This window comes from Benincasa hispida, unplaced genomic scaffold, assembly GCF_009727055.1.
Source record: "Benincasa hispida cultivar B227 unplaced genomic scaffold, ASM972705v1 Contig508, whole genome shotgun sequence".
NCBI lineage: Eukaryota > Viridiplantae > Streptophyta > Magnoliopsida > Cucurbitales > Cucurbitaceae > Benincasa > Benincasa hispida.
The window spans coordinates 112773-138409 of NW_024064889.1; the positions used below are offsets into that span (position 1 = coordinate 112773).

Genomic DNA, 25637 nt, shown 5'->3' on the forward strand with positions numbered 1-25637 from the left:
GGGGGATCCTATATGCGTGGGAAGTATTAAAATTTAATATATCGTTTGTAATTTTTTAAAATTTGATCTAAAATCCTGTGAAACATATTATACCAAATAAAGATTCACATAAACGAAAATGAAGTCCATTTTATAACAAGTAAAAAATTACAATATCCAAACGAAGTTGATAAACATTCATATTAGAAATACATAAAAGAAGTAAAATGAGAACAACATCTAGAACACTTATCGAACACAACATCTTCAACAATTGTCCAGCTCATCTCTGAACAACATTCTACAATAAAACAAAAACATTGAAATGTTATATCGATAAACAATTCAATTTCCCCTATTTTTCAATTTTTGAAAGTTCTATATGATCTTTTAGATTGGAATCTAGTAAAAATTAACTTTGCATGAGAAGTATGTAAGAAGGGCTAGCTGATCTCAAAATAATATTAGTGCATGCATAGGATAATGGGGTAGAATAATAGTAAAGAAATATTCTTGGAAGGAGGAAAGAAACAGAGTCTATCAGTGATAGACTTCAACGTTGGTAGGAGTCTTTTGATGATAGAGTTTATCAATGATAAGAGTTTATAAGAGATGGAGTCTATTACTGATAGATTTTGTTATTTTGTAATTCTTTAAATATATTGTTGTTCACTTGATTAATACCCCTAAAAGTACCACTTATTGCAATTATCATTTCTTCTTTTATTTTAGTGGGTCTAAGTGGAGAGCTTTCAATTCAAATCCATATCCATTTATGTAAGTTTGGGCCTTAGGAATATTGAAACAACAATTGTTGCGAGCCTTTCACTTCTCTCGATGATAGGATGAGCCTTGATTCTAGCCCAATCTGTAGTTGGGGCTTATTGGGCTAACTACCCCTTTGCTATGTAATTTGCTTAAGTCTCCCTTTTAATTCCTTTGTTATCACAAGTTAAGGCTCCCTCTAATTTAATAATAAAAATAAGATCAAAAGAAAAGGAAAAAAAAAATTACACATCTTAATTAAATATAACAATTGAGAATTTCTTATGAGTTTAAGATGAAAATAACAGTTGAGAATTTCTTATTCGTTGCTTACATTACAAAATTCAATGATATGAATCATATTCATATGTAAGCATGAACGAACAAAAGCACAATTACACATCTTAATTAAATTAAAACAGGGCATAAAATAGTGATCCCTTTTAAGATTTTTAAAAAAGTTGAATTAAATTAACATATGTTTTGCAAGGCATGGTGGGAGAGAGTGAGAGGCAGGGAGAGAGCGAGATTCTAGTCTTTACATGGTGATGGATGATTTGACTGTGAAACCAATGTCCACCATTTCTAGTATTACTCTTCTGAACAAGTTTAATATCAAAGAAGTTGGTGTTGTGATGGAGAAAATCATTACTTTGGATGTCAATCAGAGTGTGAAGCTGCTGAGGGCATCTTTGCAAGCGAGATTCAGAGAGAGAGCGAGATTCATGGAGAGAGCGAGATACATGGACTGTGATTGGGCTTTTGAAACATCAAGGAATGGTGGGATGCTTATCTAATTTGTATGAGAGTAAGGAAGCTTTAAATGACACATATTTACAACCAAATCAGAGCAAAGACACCCTTTTGAAGTCTAAAGTTTCACTGTCTGGCTCTACCTTGCTTTTGTCTAATATTGAATCTTTAGCTGATCAAATGAAGTTATACATGTGCTCTTATAGATGTGACTATAAAGTTTCTAGTAATCCTAAATATCTTTGTTCGAGTTGCTCGTATGTTATGAACTAGGCCTCTGAATTTTTTAATCCACCTAATAGTGCAACTACACAGGCAAAAATAAATATGGGAGGAGGGTTTGTAAAGGATATGGTTACTTACATGGTGATGGATGATTTGACTATGAAACCAATGTCCACCATTTCTAGTATTACTCTTCTAAACTAGTTTAATATCAAAGAAGTTGGTGCTTTGGTGGAAAAAGTCATTACTTTGGATGTCAATCAGGGTGTGAAGCTGCTGAGGGCATCTTTGCAAGCGAGATTCAGGGAGAGAGTGAGATTCATGTTGAGAGCGAGATTTAGGGACTGTGATTGGGCTTTTGAAACATCAAGGTATGGTGGGATGCTTATCTAATTTGTATGAGAGTTTTGAAGCTTTAAATGACATAACTAAAGACATAACTAAACTTTGCTACCATAATTGCATAAAGCTACTTAAGACATAACTAAACTTTGCTACCATAACTGCAGAAAGCTACTTAAGACATAACTAAACTTTGTTACCATAACTGCAGGATAGTAACATATTACACAACTAATAAATGTAGTAATCATACCTAATTTGATGGGTCTCTTCTATGTGATCGTACCATGTCTTCAATCATATTTTTCATTTCTTCCATTTGTCTCGCATGATCCTATTGCATTCTTCTATGAATGTCTTTGAGTTCCTTAATCCTCGACTGAGACTGTTGGAAATTGACTCTTAATTCATCCATTCCCGCCTCTATTCCTTGAGTAGATGACGAGCTTAATGACATGGTACTCCTTCTTGACTTAGGCTTAAAGCCCCAACCTAGACCTTTTGAATATCCAGGTCGTCTACCCAAAACCATCTCACAGATTTCATCCCCTGTTAGTGGTTGAGAACCTTCTACAGTACTGGGGCTGGATTGTAATTCCAACATTTGATGCTAGACATAATAATTAAATGGATAAGAACGAGCGACTAAAGTTAAAAGTTAAAAAAAAATACGACAGTAAAGAAAAAAATGTTACATGTGAACTTTCAGCTGCCTCGTTCACAAACTTGCCACCTTTAGAGTGTGTTTCCCTAAATAGGTCAACAAGTCCTATTTCTCGACCCTCCTTTGCCTGCAACTCTATCTGAATTTGCAGGAATGACTTCGATCCACTTATGTGGTCGAATGATAATTTCTCTCTATTCTTCTGGTTTGTCACAGACATTTCCTACATTTGAAGAAAAAAAAAATATGTCAATAGTGTGATGTATTAGTAAGTGCAGCAAATGATACACACCATAAATATTGTACTTGAAACGTTTCACTCTCGAAGCGGTCACACAAAAAGTACCAATCTTCTGGCCTATTTTTAAGCTAAGTAGGCAAACAGGCACGTGCTTGCTGAGGATCTCCACACTTTCTATAATGTCTGTGCAAATCTGATCTAAATTCTTTCAACAAGTTTTGCATTTGATATTCTATGAAACGGTTAAGTCGTTGACTGGACAGATCAAGATCGAAATGAGCCAACAAAAGAGGGAGGGAAGAATTAGCATAGATGATATTCATGAGTGTAAAAGAATAAACTTATAATTACTTACCAATAATTGACTTTTAGCCAATTCTATGAACTCGTTTGGAACCTCAACAAAAGTACGACAACGTACTGGAAATGCGGATCTCATGGCGACGCTGATGGCATTACTAAAACGAGCTGAATGTTGAGATATCGGTTTCGTCTCCCCCTCATTTATCACGATTATGATTCTCCTATGTTTTTGTACGTATTTTTCCAACTCGATGTTCCATGAATGCTCTCGCTTCTTCCGATTGAATGCTGAGCCACTATCTGAAGAATAAAAAATTTAAAACTGTTTATGATGTATTTCAATTAACAAAATATATTTCAAAATATACTAACCTAAAGTATCACCCACAGAAGGTACCATGTTGTCTAGATATAACTCCTGGAATTCTTCATCAGTCTCCCGTTGCCTATTAGGGGTTGACATCGTATCTATACACACACAAAAGAGAGAAAACAATATTAAATTAACAATAAATACGTGTAAGCTAGAGATAAAGAGAATTTAGTAGATACATCATTACTCATCATCGTAATCTAATTCAAATTATTCATCAGCATTTGAACTGTTATTGGGAGATAATTGTTCTTCATCATCATCGTTTATGAAGTTATGATCACCATGTATAGTAATTGGTCTTTCCACAACTATAGGATCAACGTCAACTTTGCATAAAGTAACCTCCTTAATGGTTTCATCCACTCAGATGGCACAAAAAATTTCTAGTAAATCTAGTTGTACGTTTTCAACATCATCCACTTTCGGTACATCCCATATTCATTTATTTTGGACTACTTGAACAACTTTCCAATTGCTACATGTTTGATGTCATCAATGTAAAAGACTAGTTGTGCTTGGATATCAAAGATGAAAGGCTCGTCGACATACCAAAAGTGTGATGTATTGATCAATTTGTATCCTAAATCCACATGTGTCCTATTACTTTTGTTGTTATCTGTGTCAAACCATCTACACTTCAACAAGAAAACGCGTCTTCTGTTCGCATATTGCAAATCTAATACTTCATCTACAACACCGTAGAAATTGTTATCCACACTTGTGTTCTCATTGATCTCCTCGGCCACTATGACTCTACTATTTTGTATAGCTCAACGATTATCACGCTCTACAGTGTGAAATCGTACCCCATTAACAATGCATCCATTGTAAGAGCGAACCTCAGATGAAGACCCCATTGCAAGTGAAAATAAATCATTGGAGATATCTTCTCTCTCGCGCCGTTATAGAACCTGATAATTACTTATACATTAAAAATGAATACGAAGAATGAAACATCCCTCAATTGTTGCTTACAAAATGACTATGTATACTTGTGATTTGAACCAATCGGGAAATTTGTGTTGATGTTTTATATATAAGTCAGAGGTGCTTTGAGCTTCACGACGAATTAACCTTAAATGTTACCTACAATATTTATCATTTAAATGTTATATCAAAGGAGATACCCTAGAATTTAGAAAAGGAAAAAATTTGAAACGTACTTGCGATAGTCTATTATTTCTTTGCAATTGTTGAGAATGTACCAATGTGCAATATGCTTTTCCTCCGCTGATAGCGTCCGTAAAGTTGACGCCCCTAATGGTCGTACCCTCTGCCTAAATAATTCAAATTCACCAAATATCTCGTGATCGGGAATGTTATCATCATTTCATTCATCTCTATTGAATCTCGTTTCAATCCCACTTAGATATCGCGAGCAGAAGTTCTATGATTCATTCATTGCATATGCTTTTGCTATAGACCCCTCGGGATGTGCTTTGTTCCGTACAAATTATTTTAATGTTCGTAAACTTCTTTCAATAAGATACATCCAACTGTAACTAACTGGACCCACCACTTTGGTTTCATATGGTAGAACTGCAAGGTGTACCATTACATCGAAAAAGGCAGGTGGGAATATTCTCTCCAATTTACAAAGTATGACTATGATGTCTGCTTGTAGTTTGTTCAAATCACTTACACATATTGTCTTTGCACATAAGTCGCGAAAGAATATACACAACTCAACAATAGCAGTGGATACATTCTTCGGTAGGTATGCTCGAATACTAATAGGGAGTAGTCTGTGAAGCAACACATGACAGTCGTGTGTTTTCAGCCCCGATATTTTTCCATCTTTGTCATTGACATATCATGATATGCCAGATATGAATCCATCAGGTAATTTCACTGATTTCAAATACTTACAAAACGAAATCCGTTCACCATTTGTTAATGTGTATACTGTGTGTGGTTTTACAAATCTGTTCTTGACCTGTATCAAGTGTAGGTCCTTTCTTATCTTCAAATCTTGTAAGTCCAATCGAGCGTTCGTTGTATCCTTTGTCTTTCCTTCAATATTTAACAATGTGCCCACCAAATTGTCGCATATGTTTTTTTCAATATGCATTACATCTAATTTATGTTGTAACAATAGTCTGGACCAATTTGAAAGTTGGAAAAAAAATACCTTTTTTAGTCCAGTTTAAAATTCACTTTCTTTTTTTTATCTTGCTTCGATGGATGTTTTCTAAGCACAGAAAAGTTTAGCATATTTATTTGTTGTAATATCTCTTATCCATTCATTACGACTAGTGGAGGCCTACGTTTAACTTTTTCATCATGTTGTCTACTTCGACGCCAATTATGATTCTTCGGAAGATAACGTCGATGTCCCATAAATGATATTTTCCCTTTATCCCGAAGGACGAGTGTAACAACCCAAATTTGTACGCATACAGTATAGAAAATTAAATGTCAAATTTTATTTAAGGGGGAAAGCAAATAAATTTAATAGGAAAATCGGGTGAAAATTTAGAATTGGAAAAAAGTAAGAAATTTATTAATTATCCAAAAATAATGAATAAAGAGGCAAAATAGGGGAGGATTAATTAGAAGTTGGAGAGAGCGAGAGCCAGGAGAGTAAACCAGTGAGAAAGCTGGAGAGAGCGAGAGCCACAAGAGTAAACCAGCGAGAAAACTGGAGAGAGCGAGAGCCACGAGAGCCAAACCAGCGAGAAAGCTGGAGAGAGCGAGATTTTGGACAAAANGAGAGCGAGATTTTGGACAAAAGCGTGGATTATGCGTTGGATTTGGCCACGAACTTATAGATTATATATGGAAACCCTAAAATTGAATACAAATAAAGGTTGAAGACGTAAGGGCAAACGTTAGCCAAAATTAGGTGTCTTATTAAGAGAAATTCTGAAACCTAAGTAATTTTAAAGAAGCCATTTGTAGGATGAGTTGTCACACAGAGTAGAGCTAGAAACGACTATAAATAGGAGGATTTGGGCTGGAAGTTAAACTCATTCTCAAACAAAACTTAGTAGTAAAAATCATGTGAAAAAGGTGAAGTAATTCTGTTAGTTAGAAGGAGGAAACGCGAGGGAAGTGCTGCCCAATTTCCTTATAGTTTAAGAGGGAAAGCTCTACTGATTAAACCATAAAGAATAATAAGGAATAACTAGGATCGCAGTCAAGATAAGTAGTTTATCTCACCCTATCTTTAAGTATTTCATGGTAGTGTACCTTTAATATGTATCATAATTATGTTATTGTTATGTTGTATTACATGTTTAAAATACGTTTATCGACAAGGGACCCCATGCATTATGTTTGTTCACAACGATGAAATAAGATTAAATTTTAATTAGATAAAGGTTATGCTTCTAGGGCTAGCAGGGCATGTATGGTTGCACCCCTCTAGACCCAATTCTATGTCAAGATTATGCTAGGGACTAACAGGGTATGTATGGTTGCACCCCTCTAGACCCAATTCTATGTCAAGATTATGCTAGGGACTAACAGGGTATGTATGGTTATACCCTTCTAGTCCAATCTTACGTTTATGTTAATGGTTGATGTTGGATGCGACTCTGGCCCTACTGAATGCATGACCTACTAATCATCAGATGGGTTAGTTTCCACCTAAGTCCTCATCTTTCTATCAAGGCGGAGAAATTTATGTTAGAAGCATAACCGACCACCACATATTATTATATGTTTTTGGTCCCAATCATATGTTTTCCGGACATGTTGCATGTGATTGTGCATTTGGTCACTACCCTAAGTGAGAACTACTTACTGGGTATATTATATACTCATTTTATTTTTACAGACTTTGTAGGTACGGACATAAGGTAGGTGGCAGAACTGGACGTCGCACAAATGGCCAACCATCAAACTCACTATTATAGGCATATGCATTTTTGTATCACTATGCTGATGTTTTATGGATCCTGGTGTTTTGTAAAATAAACTTTTTATATAGTTTTCTACCTTATTAATAAAATCTTAGATATGTTCTTTTGAGATTTTTGCCAAAACTCATCTCATGATAAAAAAGTCTAAGTATGCATGTCGTAGCGGTCGGACCATAATATGTAAGGATCCGGTCATTACAATGAGTTATCTTCTTTGCATATTGGACATGCTTGATAACCTTTTGTACTGCACCTAGATAAGTCACCGTACGCAGGGAAGTCATTAATCGTCCATAATAAGGTAGCATATAGTTGAAAAAACTCACCAACAACAGAATCATAAGTTCGCACACCAATTGTCCACAACTCTTTCAACGCTTCAATCAACGGTTGCAAGTAAACATCAATTTCCTTTCCAAAAGATTTTGGACCAAGTATAAGCAAAGACATGAAGAAGTTTGTTTCCTTCATGCATTTCCAAGGGGGAAAATTATAAAGAATTATCACCACAGGCCACATACTATAAGAAGTGCTCATATTTCCAAACAGATTGAACCCATCTGAAGCTAATCCCAAACGAATGTTTCGTGGATCTAAAGTGAAATGAGGGAATTCATGATCAAAATGTTTCCACCCCTCTGCATCAGTTGGATGTTGCAATACGTCATCTGTTTCAACTCGCTTATCTTTATGTCATCTCATGTCAGAAGCGCCTTCTTTTGATGCAAATAATCATTTTAATCTCGGTATCAATGGAAAATGACGCAATACCTTATGTGGTATTTTTTTACCCTTGTCATCATTAACTTTATACTGAGACTCACCAATACAATACACAATCATATTTGCACGCATGAATAGACTCATAACCTAAGCTTAAATCACGCAATTTTTGCTTGGCTTCATAAAAGGAAGTAGGTATAGAGTTGCCGTTGGAAATGCTACTTTTAACAATTCCAACAACATGTCAAACGATTTGTTACTCCAGCCGTTCAGAATTTTGATATGCATCAACTTCACTAAAAAGTTTAATGACGAAAATTACGAACACCCAGGGTATATTTCATTACATGCTTCGGTCATTAAATCTTCGAATAAGTTCGTGGTATCTCTTTCTTGACCATTAAAGGACATTTCATTATTCTCAATCCTTCCTTCATTTGCATTTTTGTTTTCAATTGGAACTTGTAAATCATTTATAAGATTCAACATCTCATTTTCTTCGACAGTATTACTCTCAATAATATCTACTTCAACATCCTGTATTGAATGACTTGTATGACTTCTAAATAAGTTTACTGACTCTCCATGATATACCCATCACAATATGAGGGAGATATTCCATATGTTAATAGATGTCGTTTCACAATATCTATCTTTTCCCAAATTGAATTCATACAATTCTTGCATGGACATCTTATTCTTCTGGAATCATTTACATGAAACCTTGCCATATCTAAGAACTGTGATACTCCTTTTCTATTCTCAACTGATAACTTATTCCTTAGATTAATCCATTCTTTATTCATCCTTAAAAATAAATATTTTCTGACCAACTTGTAATCCAAAACAATAACCTGGATTAGAGGACAAAGTGCAAAGTATTATTAAGCATAGAGTTCCATAATTTTCATTTCTTAAGGTAAAATAAACACATAGGTTCCTAGACCGCTTAAATTGTCTTAACAACTTTCAAATGTTTTATTTAGTACGTCTCCAAGTTTTCAATTTTGTGTCTAATATAGGCCTTTCATCTATTCAACATCTTCTAAAATTTACAACCCTATTGGACACAAAATTTAAAGTTCAATTTTCTATTAGACACAAAATTTAGTTTTATGTCTAATAGATTCTATAAACTTTTTTAAAATATTAAATGCGTTAAGTACAATATTTTTTTTCTAAATTAAGTAATCCATAACCTTAAGAATTAAAAGGAAAAAAAAACTCAATCTACAATAACATCAACAATCCATAATTCATAATTCACGTTAGATTACCAACATGCTAGAAATTAAATATTAGCAACATTAATTACCAACATTAGTAACATGCTAAAAATTAAACATTACCAACATTACCAACATGCTAGAAATTAAAAACAATGGCTTAAATTAAGATACAAAATAAGGAAAAATAAATGAAGGGGGAAGGCGGCGACGAACAGCGGACGACGACGTGAAGGGGGAAAGGTAGGCGTGAAGAGGGGCGGCGACAAGGGGGAGTAGCGGGAGCGTGAAGGGAAGGAGGAAAATGGGGCGACCGGTGTGAAAAGGGGCGGCGAACTAAAAAATCGAAGGGGGTTAGGGTTTTTTTAGAGAGAAAAAATTGTGAAAACCAGACCCCTCTCCCGACGTCGCCCGACGGGCATCAAGAGATCCTTCAGGATCCTCGGGAACTCTCGATGCTGCTTTAATGCGTTGAGAGTTCCTAGGGAACTCCCGACGGTTCTTTACTTTGCTGGAAGAGACCGTCTCTCCCGACGACCTAACTCCCGACGCCTTAAAACAATGTCAGGAGTTCCCGTTTTTCTTGTCGTGGTTTTTCCCTGGACAACACACAGAAACATCTTCTCCCCTCTAAATATTTTCTCACTCTCCCAAAACTTAGAGCCCACACACTTCTGAGAGTTCTCTTTCCATCAAAGAATATAGAGGAAACATTTGTGGTGGTGTCCTTATTGATGACCTTTTGGTGCATGTTTGATCATAACCCAAGAAAAGGAAATTCATGAAGAAGGTTTTGGCTTTAAGGGTAAATTCAGGTCTCTAACCTTTTTTTCTCCTCTAATCTAAAGCATGTTGTAAATTTAATGTTTATGCATAATTATATGTATTGTGAATTCAATTATGTGAAAATCTAAAATCGGGAAGATTCCGCTTCCGCATTCGAACCTCATGGTTCCTTCATGCAGAGCATAGCATATTAAACTGCCCACAACTAAGGTATAGAGAATATATCTCATATGCTCAATTTCTTGAGGTGTCTTAGGATACTATTCCTTAGATAAGTGAACCTCATGCCTGAAAGGTAATAAACTCTTCTTAGTATTCTGCATTGAATATCAAGTCAATATTTTGTCGATAGAAGTTGCTTGAGAAGAGCTGGCATTATTTTCTTCTGATCCCTAATAATTTGGATCCCAAGTACATACTGCACCTCTAAAAAATATTTCATTTGAAATTGGGCTGCTAGTCATTTTTTAACATCAGTAAGGTACCTTACATCATTCCAAATGAGTAAGATATCGTCTACATAAAGTACCAAAAAAGCTACTTTATTGTTGATGACTTTCTTGTAGACACAAGGTTCATCAACGTTTTGATCAAAACCAAAATATTTGATCGCAGCAAATCTAATGTTCCAATATCTAGATGCCTGCTTCAACCCATAAATGAATCAATTCAACTTGCAAACTTTTTGCTCCTGACCTTGGACTACGAACCCCTCAGACTGAGACTTAAAGTTGCTCTCTTCAAGATTGCCATTTAGAAAGGTAGTCTTGACATTCATTTGCCATATCTCATAATCATAATATGTTGCTACAAATAAGAGAATTCTTATAAACTTGAGCATAACAACAGTGGAAAAAGTTTCCTCAAAGTCAAGCCCTTCCCTCTAGGTATAACTCATTGCTACAAGTCTAGTTTTGAAGGTCTGTACCTTTCCAACTACATCTCTCTTTCTTTTATAGATTCATTTACACCCTATGGGTTTAACCCCTTCAAGTAGATCTATATTGCTCAGGGCAGACTGCCCGTGTAGTTGAAACATAACTTCATCTTTGTTCAATACACTTATTTACTGCTTTTCATCAACATTCAACCTCAAAATCACTTACTTACTAGCTACCTCTTTGTTTGCATCGAAAAACTCTATCTTAAAAAAATTGAATTGCATAAATAGTCTTGTGAGATTCGACTCTGTGAATACTTCAAGTTTTATTACTTCATCGATAGTATATACTTACACTTAGACCATATTTATCCTCATTTTCATCATTTATACACGTTTGGTCAATCATATTCTAATTTTATTTAAGAGACCGACTTATAATGCTACTAACATAAATTAATCTAAGATAGCAATAAAGTGACCAATTACGGAGATTATCAACTAAGAGACATTTTAGGGCATAGATTTCATCAAATGCATTATAAACGCAATTGCTTTAACTCTTGAAATAATTAACACAACATCTAGACCTAGAAGTTTTTATTTGGATTGAATCTTTTGAAGAAAAAGATTTTCTCATGTAAACATAATTGATTACTAATTTCTTGAAACCAAATTAAAAAGCATGACATTAAGACTCTTAAGCAACAATCTACTGCTTTTCGACTACTCTTTGTGTTTTCAAACGATAGTCTAACATACATGATCTAATCTAAAGCCTACTCACCAAAGAAAAATTTAAATCATGGAATCATTCAAACCTTGATCAAACATTCAAAATCATTAAGAACAATCATGCTAAAAGCAATTGCCTATGCTTCAATCCATAGAAAACCCTCATAAACATTTTAGATCTTTTCTAGGAATTTTTGGAAGGTAAAAAATTAATGGTGTTTCTTTCTAGAAATCCATTTCAATAGAGGCAGTTGGAGCATTTCCTATATACAACTTATCACTGCCATCTAGCTTTTCATATATAACAAACAATGACTTGGCAGTTGTGCCTAATAGCATCCATATCAATCCCCCAACCTTTGGCGTATGAAGCTATCTTTACCTCAGAAATGATGACAACTGAATCATTATTGTCCATGACGTTGGCCTAATTGTTAGAATTTTGTCCCTTCTTGTATTTGCACATTGCAGTAGTATGACCATTCTTACCACACACCCAAGTTTCCTCGAATGTGCTTCCTTGCACCATTCCTCAATCCATGATTCATAGTTTTCTTCTTGAAACTCTACTTCTTGGGTTTAGTTTTGAAACTTTAACAATATGAGATTTGGCTTCGACTTCGAGTGATATTTTTATCTCTTTTTTGTTATCCTTTTCTATATAGAGTTTCACCATAAGGTTCTCCATGACAACTCGTTTCGCCTGTGTTTGAGATAGCATTTGAAGTTCTTCCAGGAAGAAGGCAATTTCTCAATCACAACAACTTAGAATGACTCATTGATATCCAATCATTCACTTTGCAAATCACTGATGATAATTTACAGTTTTTCCATCTGATTGATTTCTTCCATTTCTTATTATTTATTAACATTTTAACTAGATACAGTATATACATTGTATACAATAATAAAGTTCAACCCAAAAGTAAGCTAAATAAAATAACAAGACCGATAAATTGATATAACTAAAAATCTTAAGATATTGTAGAGATGTCAATAGGTAGTCAAGGCATGCTTCTTATGAGTTGTTACTTGACCTTGACCAAAATCAAACATAACTCATTCAAATTGAAGTAACTACAATTTTTAAATTCGTACATAAAACATCATCTAATTTGAAGTTTCAATCCAATTTGAAAGTTTCTAACCATGAATTTAATCGATATAATGAAATTAATTTGTTTAAATTTCAATATTCAGTTGTTTCACTTTCTTTCACTATAAATATCCAACAGTATTAATAAAAATTGAATAAGTTTGTATAGTGATCAAAGTGATATAGTAACCAAATAAGTACTTATTAAGATTAAAAGAAGTTTACAAAAATTTCAAAAAAATTATTTTAATCGTAAAAAAATATTACAAAACTGTAATTAGCGGATTTTGCCGGAAAAAAAAATATGCATCAATCTAAATTGTTTTAAACAATATATGATTATAATTTAAGAAACGTATAAACATATTTTAGAGCGAGAATTCTAAATTAGGTAACTTATAGTTATAGAGGTTAATATAATTATACATTTGATTTTTTTTATTGGAAGTAAATTATATCTTTGAGATTATTGTACAGAGTCTATAATCTCTACATATATAAATAAAAATATAGAAGTAGAATTTTTAGATTTCTATTTTGTCCATACATCATTTTTATAATTTCTATTTTGTCATTCATTACACCTATTCAAGTCAAAATGTGGTTACATACAAAATGATGTATTCTTTTATCCACAAGTGTGAACTAGACCATAAAAGAAATGTTTGAATGGACAAACACGTTATTTGCTCGGTCATAACTATTCAGGTCAAAGTGACAATTACAAAATGAAGAGTTAAATCTTTTCGTGTATAAATGTGATGCAGACTATAGATATGGAAAATTATGATATAATAATGGATATATGTTTAGAGGTACAATACGTCATTTGTTTCATTACAACTATTTAGGTCAAAGTGATTACATGATGAAATGATGTATCATTTCATATATGGATATGATTTAGACTATAATATCGAAACATCACAATCTATTAACACACATTTTCTTCGTTTACCTGATACATAGATTATGCTTTTTTTTAAACGTGTACTAAGTCGGTAATTGAGTATTAAAAGAGTTAGTAAAAGATTAACGATGTCTATATAGAAAGTTTAGGATCAAAATATAAAATTTTGTAGATAGCATATATCTTCAATAATTAAACTTATATATATCTAAATATAGAAAATAGTTAAAAGAGAAGAAGGCCAAGGCCCCATATAAAAATTTTATAATACATTTTGAAGTATTTGTTATCTATTTACTTTTTAAAATTTAAACCATATCTTTGGCTTACCTTTGACTTAGAGAGGTTTAGAGGAAGTATTTGGTATATATTTTTAAAATTAAGGAATATGATATGTTAGTTACATTTCTTCCATTTGTTGTCAGAATCCTATTTCTTTGTGCATGGGTTCTTCCACGGATTATTTTATGGATATAAAGTGTTCGATTTATAGTTAAGATTTCAAATATATAGAAGATTATTTTAAATGTATTTAGAAGAAGTACAGATATAAAGTTGACTCCATTTTAATTTTAGTTTTATTTTAGATATATATTCCACATACGTAGTCATATATATACATGTATATTTGTTATTTTGCAAAATAGTTCTTTTACAAATTTCAGATTTTGGCTTAAAATTTAGAATCCTCAATTTTGGTTGACTACATTTAGTTATAAATCTTTATTTTTATTTTTTTTTTTCGTTTTTGTATGTATATCTACGAGGTTTAAATCAAATATAATCAATGTCATTTCAAATTATTCATGAGGTTATTCCAAATACATTTAGTTATGTGAGTTATTTTATTGAGATAAATATTCCACAAATACATGTGTGTTTAGTTATTTTGTAAATATATATTTTATATTATATAATAATAATGCTAACACTATAAACTAGACCATAAACTCCAATTTGATATAAATCTATATATATTTGAAATTGAAAATAAAATGTTGAAAAAAAAAAAAAAAAAAAAAAAAAAAACCCATATACTCAGAGGCTATGGCTTGTGTTTAGTCCAGCTGCGGCTATAGTTCAAATCCAACATCGCCGATGATCGTGAAAGTTCTGTCACCGACAAGTTCACGCCTCCTGCCACTCTGTTTGTTCGGGATCATCCATCTGCCACCCTGTTAGTACCGATTAAATTGAGATCCATCGTGGACAAATCAGCTTCCTCCGTCGCAACCTCAGATCCAGCTTCATCGTGCTCTTCACAGATCCGTCGTCCATCCGTGGAGCTCCTCAACCTCAGATCTGGCGCAGCCCATCAGATCTAGCGTCGCGCAGCCTAGATCCAATGTCAATATGCCCATATCCATCGTGAACGTCCGTTCGTGGAGCTTTGCAACCTCAGATCCATCTTCAGATCGTCCGCCGTTCATACATTAGATCTAGCGTCATCCATTCGTGGTTCGCCTTAGATTTGGCACCATCCGTTTGGGTTCACCTGAGATCCGCCGCATTTGAAGCATCTCGGTTTGAGGGTCGCCGCTAGTAATGCGAGAAAAAGTGGGGAGTGTGGGAGAGGAAAAATGAGGTAAGGGGAAGCGAGAAAAATAAATTTCAAATTTTTATTAAATTTATAAAAGAGGAAACTTTTATCTTTTATGATTTTTTTTTTTTTTAATGTTTAAATGGTTTTAAGGGTTTAAATCTAAATGACATGCTATATAACATTTGTTTACATCTATGAAGTCCAAACTAAAAGTTGAGTGCAGTGCACAAATTATGGGCTAGTTTTTATAAAAAGAACCAACTTCAACCGTCCTCAAGAAGAAAATTATTCAGAAACGCAAACTAAAATTCAAATCTTATTTTTTTTTTAGTAATTAGATTTTCATATTTATTCTATTTTTAATCTATTCAAACATTTTATTTTAATCATTATACTTTTGCCTATGATTTTATAATTTTTTTTTAGAAAGTTCTAATAAAGTATTTAACAAAAACCAAGTAAAAGCATATATAGGCACACATTTTCTTCATTTACTTAATACATAATTTATAATTTTTTTAAACAATATGAGCTAAGTCAATAATTGAATTTTAAAAGATTAACCATGTCCCCATGATCAAAATAAAATTTTGTAGCTAGCATATATTTTCAATATTAAATTTATCTATATTCTAAATATAGAAAATAAATAAAAAGAAGAAGGCCCCATATAAAAATTTATGATACATTAAGCCATGCTTGATATTTATTTAGTTTTTGAAAATTAAATTTATAAACACTAACTTTCACTTATTGATTGAATTTTGTTTTCTTCTCTACATTTTTGGAGTGTTTTAATATTCAAGCCATATATATATATATATATATACATATTCTAAATATATTTTTTTTATATCCGTAAGTGCCTGGGTCAACTTACGCCAACCTTGATTAATCTCGGGACAACCCACCTGACTCTATAACATTTCGATATCAAAAACTCGTAGATGACTACTATGGATTGAACTCATGACCTCTTAGTTCTCGGTCTTTTTCTAATGTTCCATTACCACTTGACCAACTCATGATGGTTATATATAGATTCTAAATACTTGTTATTTTTTTTTTTTCTATATAAATTTGGTGAGTAGTTCAAGTGTTTATCCTAGGAAAGATGAAAATTTGAGTAAATGGAATAAAAGTGAAAAAATGTGGAGTGAAGACAAGGGGAATCTCCTTTTGTTTTGGATGATTAAATTCACACATAGCAACAAGTATCCTCAACTTTTAAAGTTGGCAATAATGACTCTTTTGGCTATGCTTTTATTTTTTTTTTGGAGGGATAAGTAAAGGTTGCTGTGTTATAACTTGTAGTGAGGTTTTGTAGGGTCAAGTCTCTTGCCCCATCTAACTTTACCAACTTTAATGCTCAACTTTCTCATCTTTAATTTACTACTTTCTTTTCACTTTCAGATTGGAAGCTCTTCAAACCTATATATAATAATAATAATAATAATGATATACATAAATGTTATTTTCCAGGTTTTTTTGGAGCTAGTTTCCCCTTTTACTCTTTACATTGTGGTTGTTATGGGAGAGAAATTCTTCTAATTTAATTTGAATGTTCTTTTTTCCGATTTTACTTTTTATTTTGAATGTTTTTAGTTAGAGATATACCAAAATGTATATACACATAAAAATAACATACGCATATATATTTGTTTAATAATGACGAAAACAAAATTTGAAACAATGATTGATATGAGAGGACAAGGAATAAGACCAAAGATTGTCAATCAAACAAATTCCTAGTTGAGTGGTCTATGAAAGTAAATTTATGAAGGAGTCTTCGATCTATTTCCTTAACTTTGAAAAGATACAACTTTGAATATTTTTGGACATGAGATGAAGGAGGGAAGAGAAAAAGATTATGCATAAATACCACAATATTTACAACAATTTTGGCTAACGATGAAATTGACATCATATGCATTTGATGACAGATTATAAGCAATATACGAAAGTCATAATATTATGTTCTAAGTCTTTACTTGGATACATCTTATAGCCAAAGAATCTCTCTTTAACGTACAATTTATCGGTGAGTGATTTTGTAAGGTAGATAGCGTCAAGTTGAGTCCATACCTCTTTTGTTGTATTAGCTTCAGGAATCTATCTCAACACATTGTCATCAGGGTAAAGGATAATGGGGCTATAAGGAATCTCCTTCATCTCTTCTATCTCCTCTGGTTTCAAGGTTGCAGATAAATCAGCCTCCTCATCAAGAGCTTTTGCAACCTTCTGTTGCACAAACAACACCTTAATCTTCTTCTTCCATAGAGAGAAATCCCCCCTGCCATCAAACCTTTCTAACTCAAACTTAGCAGCCATGATTTCTTCTCGTTTTAAAAACGAACTCAGACTCCCAAATGTTGGGGATGATACCAAATTGTTAATAATAAATCAGTGAATCAACAACTATTATTTTTTCTTGAACGAAGCTCTAATACTAGCTCTCACAAATACTATACTCTAGATCTACAGCCAAGAATGATAACAAATATGGTAATAGTAATTCAACCATTTAGTTGAGTTATATTTTATTTTCTTCTACTAGCTAGCACTATAAATTTTAACTATGGAAAGGGGAAGATTGGACAATGGACACTTAAAAATATCTGACTTATCTTCAATAATCTTAGGAATTTATTCTCTATTTTTCGCTAAAATAATCATTAAAATCTTTTACAAAATGCTTTCTTAAAACTATGTCTATTTTTATTTTTAGCATCCAAGTATTTTTTAGTACTAACAAAACATGTACTTTTTGTTAGAAAAAATTATCTCTAAAAATGAATGCTCCAAACTACTATATGATATATTCATAGCCCAAAAAACAAAACAAAACAAAATCTTATGATAGTTAATTTTCATGGGGCAATATTTGAAACACATTATTGATTTAATTCACACAAAAAAATTCGATAAGCTATAATCATAAAATAACATTGTAAAACTAGCATAGAACTTTTAACAAATATTACTAATCGTCAGAATTTAAACAATTTGGTTGTTACTAAAAATTATTGCCAATGTGACGTCTTAGATAAATAGAAGCAACATGGATAATTGAAAACAAAACAGTATTTCATTATTATTGTTTCTGTTGAAATTATTTGGATAACAAATAAATTTGTGAAAAAAAATGTAAAGGTTTGCAAAAGCGAAGTATATCTTAAACATATAGAATGTGTTCGAAATAAAAAAAAATTCTGGTTTAAATTTTCTTATCTATTATATTAAAAAAAAAGCTTCTATAGAAGGAGAATATAACAATTAATGAGTAATATTGGATTGCATCTCAATGCACATTCATCTTTATACATCCCACTTAATAGTTAGACTAAAAACAATATATTCTAGAAATAAATAAGAGAAAATATTCACATGATCAAACTAATGATATAGAGTGTAACTAAGATGCGGGTGTTTAAAGCAAAGAGTAATATTGTGAGGTGAACGGGAGACCCACAAGAAATTAATAGGACATAAAAGTGATGGTTTTTCTGGTGGGGCCACAATTCCTAAGGCTAAACAAGAAGTGGACTCATAAGTGGTATGTTAGAGACTTCCTAAGTATTCTTTTCTAATCTAGAATAAATATTTGGTTTATTATTATTATTATTATTTAAAAATTAAACTTATAAACATTTATTTCACCTTAAAATTTTTTATTTTATAATTTACGTATTTAAAAAATAAAAAAAAAAATAGGTTTTTATTTTTAGAATTTAACTAAGAATGGAATTAATTTACTTAAAAAAAACAAAAATCATATTTAAAAATGGATAGAAAATAGAGAGATGAAATAGTTAAGAAATGAAATGGAGTGTAATGTAGTCGAAGACAGCTGCCGGCGAGGCAAAGCCAAATAAGCCGAGAATCATAAGGAAAAAAGGAAAAACAGAAGGGAAAAGTGAGATTAGGCTTCAAAGAGAAGTTTGTAAGAGATGAAAAAGAGAGGGGCAGCCCTCTGTGTAGTGTCGATCATGCCCCCATCTTTACCATATTTCTTGTTCCTCATGTATGTCATGTCATTTTGGATTTTTCTCTCTCTTTTCAATTCCTTTTTTTATTTTTCATTACCATCCTCGACATACTCTTGCCTTTAATATATATAAATCAAATATTAATTAGAGCAATATTTGTATGTATTTCTCTATGCATCTCATTCTTATTATACATATACTAGAAGTACGAACATAACTTTTTTTTAATAAATTTACTACATGATAAATTATGAATGGAAAATTTGGTAAAATAATTGTAACTAGGGAGACACTTGATCCAAGTATTTTTTATATTAACAATTATATTATTATGGAATTTTTGTTTGACGCAATAAAGAAGAGGGAAAGGATGGTAGGGCAGTTCCATTTTCCGAAGAGGATCCTTTAGTATGGGCATGTCTTTTTGGCATGCGTTAATAAAGACGCAAACCCAAACATAAAAAGGCCTCCTCTCCTAACCACTAATTCCCCCTCTTTTCTCCTTTTTAACTCACTCACTACACAATCATATTCATTATCAAAACCACAACCACACGGGAAAAGAAAAACTGAACAAAGCAAAGCAAAGCTCTTCTTCTTCTTCTTCTTCTTCTTCTTCTTCTTCTTCTTCTTCTTCTTCTTCTTCTTCTTCTTCTTCTTAGCTAATTCAATTAGCTATGAGAGTTCCTATTCCCAGTCATCAATCATCCTTACCCTCTTCTACTCCTAAACTCCACTCCGAGCCCACCTCCGTCCTCGATCTCCGCCGCAGCCCTAGCCCGGTGGCGCACGACAACCCCCACTCCTCCGTCCACGACCGCCACATCAACAACAACAACCCTTCTCTAGATTGGGATGAACATAATCTTCACAATTTAGATTGGGACTCCATCATGGGCGATTTGGGCTTACAAGATGACTCCAATTCTGCTCTCAGAAACACCATCACTACCACCACCAACAATATTCATCATCTTCTTCCTTACACCTTCCCTGAATTTCTCCATTCCAACTCCTTGGATCAAACCCCCCACCTTCTCCCCCCTGATTTCTCCATCTCTGAACCCTTTTCCACCCTCCAAACCTTCAATTCCTTCAATTTCGACCCCAATTCCAACAACCCATCTCTTGATTTCCTCGAAGATATTGTTTCTGCTGCCGATTGCTTCGATTCCAACGATTTCCAACTCGCTCATGTGATATTGGAGCGCCTCAATCAACGCCTTCAATCCTCCTCCTCTGCTAAGCCCCTTCACCGAGCTGCTTTCTTCATCAAAGACGCTCTTCAATCTCTCCTCTCTCCCTCTCCCAACCGCCATAATCGCCTCTCTTCTTGGCCCGATATCGTCCATACTATCAAAGCCTACAAGGCCTTCTCTGTAATTTCTCCCATTCCCATGTTTTCTCACTTCACCACCAATCAAGCCCTTCTCGAAGCTCTCAACGCTTCCTCCTTTATTCATATTGTTGATTTCGATATTGGATTTGGAGGGCAGTACGCCTCTTTCATGAAGGAGATTGCTGAGAAAGCAGAGTCCAAGAACATCGTTCCACCGGTGCTCCGGATTACCGCCGTCGTGCCTGAGGAGTTTGCGATTGAGAGTAGGTTGATTAGAGAGAATCTCTGCCAGTTTGCTCAGGATTTGAAAATTCGATTTCATATAGATCTCGTGCCGCTTCGAACTTTCCAGACGTTGTCTTTCAAATCTGTGAAATTCATGGAGGGGGAGAAGGCGGCGGTTCTGTTGACTCCGACCATCTTCCGTCGTCTCGGGAGTGTAAACGTCATAGCCTCTTTTCTCGCCGATATTCGGCGGGTGTCGCCGTGCGTCGTCGTGTTCGTCGACGGCGAAGGGTGGTCGGACTCTGGTGCGGCGTCGTTCAAGAAGAATTTGGTGAAAATTTTGGAGTTTTACGCGACGATGCTAGAGTCGGTGGATGCGGCGGGTGTAAGCAGTGAGTGGGTGCGAAGGATTGAGACGTTCGTACTCCGACCGAAGATATTCGCGACGGTAGAAGAGGCGGGGGGATTGGCGGCGCCGCCGTGGAGGGAAGTGTTCAACGGAGCTGGGATGAGGCCGGTGGGGCTGAGCCAGTTTGCGGATTTTCAAGCGGAGTGCTTACTTGGCAAAGTACAGGTTCGAGGGTTCCAAATAGGCAAACGACATGCTGAGTTGGTGCTGTGCTGGCATGAGAGGCCTCTAGTCGCCACGTCGGCATGGAGGTGCTAACTGTTTAGAATATTCAGCTTATCATATTTGATTATAAAACTTATAATCACCACAAAGCATTGACTACATAAAATTAAACTTCAGAGACGCCACTGATTTTTTCTTTCCCTTTTTTTTTTTAAAAAAAATAGAAATTAGACAAATAGAATCATAAATTATGAAGCATATAGATATTTCATGTGAGGTAAAGAATCCGTATCGAACCGATACTACTCCCAAATACGTTTCTGACATGCGATTTAATGTATCTATTGTTATGCTTACTTTTTTTAAAGAAAAAAGATAAACAACTCATCTAATCTTTTTCAATTAAAACTAGACAGCTTATTTAAAAAACTTACTACTTGAGTACAGAACTAAAAGAAAAAAAATAATAAATAAAAGACCAAACCCTAGAATATCATCCAATCTTCATCTTCACATTTGAGTCCCCACAAATTCCTCTAAAATATAACCCACTTAAATATTTCAACAATTCAATGAATAAGTTCTCCATTTATCTTCATACTTCTCCTTCTAATCTTCTCACTTCTCACTTTTTTATTGCATTTTATTGACTATTTTACTTCAATATCTTAGATGTTGTTTTTTATATTGTATTTCAATGTTTGAATTGTATTTTGTACTATTTTCATTAACTTGTATGCTAAATTTATCTATATCCTAGATTTTTCTTAAGGAAGAAGACGTATTTTCAACGTATCAAAATCCTAGTTTTTTAGAAATTGACATATCGTTGTATCCAATCGTTTCTGTATTCGTGTCTATGCTTCATAGATCATAAACATTTAAGGATTAAATTGTATTTTATCTTTTCTCAATTATAATCACTCTCCCAGTGCTTTTTTTTTTTTTTTTTTTTTTTATCTATGCATATATATTGATATATCTTGAAATGCATACTAATACAGAACTAACGTAATTATATATATACTACGTAATATATAATAGTAGTCAAAATTAGTTTAATTCAATGGTAATTGATATGACCTTCCTCTCTAGAGGTCAAAGGTCGAAGATTCGATCTCCATCTCACAATTGCCATAAAAAAAATAGACAAAAGAAATTGACTTACCATAGTCATTTGTCCACTTTTTCTCTCTATCAATATTTGTTGAATTTTTTAAAATTTTTTTAAGTACAATTAAAGGTAAGATGATTCAAATTACAAAACTCATAATTATTAGCATATTCATATGCCAATTGAGATATGTACGCTTTGACATATTTGTTCGTTTAGTTAAGCAAGTGAGTTTGAGTTTTCCTTTTGCACTAATAATCAAAAGTAAAACACTTTGTCTTTTTAGGTTTTGTTTTAAATAAGCACACTATTTAAATGCTTTTTCTCAAAGTAATGTAAAGTATTTTTGGAATTTTCAATATTTTTTTTTTACCATATAATCAAACATAATAGAACTTTTAAAAAGCGCTTTTTAATGGGTTTAAAAAGCGCTTTCCCTGTTAAAAGTTCTACCAAGCTGATTTTCAGACATTTGATTGAAATGGTTCTGGTAATGTTAAAGAGCTGTATTGCTTCTCAATTTTTTAGACCCTTTGGAATCATTTGGTTTTTCACTTTTGATTTTTTTAAAATTGAACTTATTTACTCTCAATTTTTTACCATGGTTTCCATCATTCTTAAATATAAAAGTTGAATTCTTAACCAAACATAAAAGCAAAAAAAGGCTTTTAAAACTTTTTTTTTTTTTTTAGTTTTCAAAAGCTTGACTTGCTTTTTGAAATTATTGGTAGAACATAAATAATAAGATAACATATTTAGAAGTGGAATGAGTGTTTATGGACTTAATTTTCAAAAACTAAAAATTAAAAACCAAATTATTACCGATTGATGCCTTAGTGTTCACACATTTTCTGGAAGTTAGCTTTTTACAAGTGGAAAATCATGAAGAAAATAAGACTTCCATGACTGAAGTATCCATCGATAACTCAATATGTCCAACGATATACCAACAAATCAAATCGTTTAATATAAATATCATGGATTAATTTCGGTATCCCAATATCTTTCATAAATATACATAAAACATAGTAATCAGGCTAAATTACAAAAAAATACCTCATAAATTTTGTTTTTTGTTTAAAAAATATACATTTTTAAAAGTTACAATATTGCATGTGACCTTTCATAAACATCTCAAAACTATCATTATAATAAAAAAGTGTTGGGGAAATGATCTATAAGAACTGAATAATAGTAGTACACAGATTACACCTCAATTGAATGCAGACAATTGGAGTGTAAATATACTGATATTTTTCACAATAGCAATGTTCAAACCTCAACAGTAAGCCAAATATAATAACATTGGTTATTAATTGAAATAACCAAAAAACATTAATATCTCGTGGAAACTCAATAGGTAGTCAAGACATGCTTACAAAGCATTGTCCTGAAAACAATTGTTTGCTCGACATGGACTGCAAATATTCTACAATAATTATCTTAATAGGATACAGTGACTAATTTTCATAGAATAACAATTTCAAAATACTCATATGTAGCAAAACTCTTAGATACTTACTCTTAACTAAACTCAAGATCAAAATCAATTAGAAAAAGAGAAAGGTAAAATTCTTCAAATTGGAATGTCTCCTAAATAAAGAAACAATTTATTTATAGACTAGCAATTTAGTAACTTTCCAAAATATAAAATAAAATCAAATAAAAATAACGATTGAAACATATGTTGATAAGTTGAAACTTATAACTTATCAAATTGTTAACTAAGGTCCTCTTTGGTAACTATTTGATTTTTAGTTTTTGTTTTTGAAAATTAAGCCTATTTCATCTATATTTCTTATATTGATTTGCATCTTTATTAAGCACAATGATTGAATTCTTAGCTAAATTCTAAAAACAAAAACAACTTTTTAAAAGCTACTTTTTTTAGCTTTCAAAATTTAGCTTGGTCTTTTAAACCATTGGTGAATAGTAGATAACAAAGGAAGAAATTTGGAAATAGAAGTACTATCCATAAACTTATTTTTCAAAATTGAAAACAAAAAACAAAACAGTTACCCAACGGGACCTAAAAATTTAGCTTTCATATCTGTAGATTTTGTAGATGGAACATCATTCATTTTGATGTATCTAACGATGACTTTAATTTTTATATATTACATCCATTTTTATGTTTCAATATTCCGTTCACTTTCTTTCATAATTTTTTTTTCATAAAGTTCAACAAAAACTATTAGAATATTGGAGAAAATTAGGATTTGAAAATGATGTGTTGATGATTTAGAATGAAAATTGAGACCAAAACATAGTTATACTATTCTAAGCCATCACCATATTAATTTTGTATATTATTGAATAAATTAGTGTACATAATTAACTTTTTACAAGGTGAATAAACAAATATCAAAAAACCACTAAAGGAAAATACATAAACAAAAAAATACCCAAAAAGAAAATTAATAATGGAAACTAATAATCAGCAATAAACCCTAATTTTCTTTTGACGCCCTCCCTCAAATTCAAGGTGGTAGATTGACGAACAACTTGAGTTTGTAAAGATAACTTCCGACAAATCAACAAATCTAGGATGGAAATAGAAACCCACGAAGAAAGAAAACACAAATTAGGCTGGGAATATAAACCCACGAAGAACGAAAACAAACTTCTGGGTTAGAAACAAAGATTCTCATAGAGAGATCGATAACAAAACCTACGATGAACTTCTGGGTAACAAAGATCCTCATAGAGCAATCTGCAACAAAACCCTCAAACAATTGATTTAGAAATGAAACAACACAGATTTGAAAAGATGAACCCTGTTGATGCAAAATTTTGGCAAAGGGAAAGCGCACCTGACCTCCATGTGATAACAACGACAAATTTGTAATTCAAAGAAGAAAGAACCTGTAAAAAAAAAAAAAAAAAAAAGGCTATGATGCCTAAGTCAGTAAGAGAATTATAGAATGGAGAAGAAGTCAGATGTTTAAGATGTTGGAATTAGGAAACATGCATCGAAAGAAAA

The 25637-nt window shown here is 32.8% G+C and overlaps 1 protein-coding gene across 1 annotated transcript; it reads left to right on the forward strand.

Moving 5' to 3' along the window:
- The first annotated feature begins 19789 nt into the window (after nt 1–19789).
- LOC120069572 (scarecrow-like protein 15) lies at nt 19790–22138 on the forward strand. Its single transcript, XM_039021361.1, has one exon. It carries the CDS (start codon nt 20080–20082, stop codon nt 21631–21633), a length of 1554 nt encoding a protein of 517 aa, XP_038877289.1. The 5' UTR covers nt 19790–20079; the 3' UTR covers nt 21634–22138.
- Nucleotides 22139–25637: the final 3499 nt, after the last annotated feature.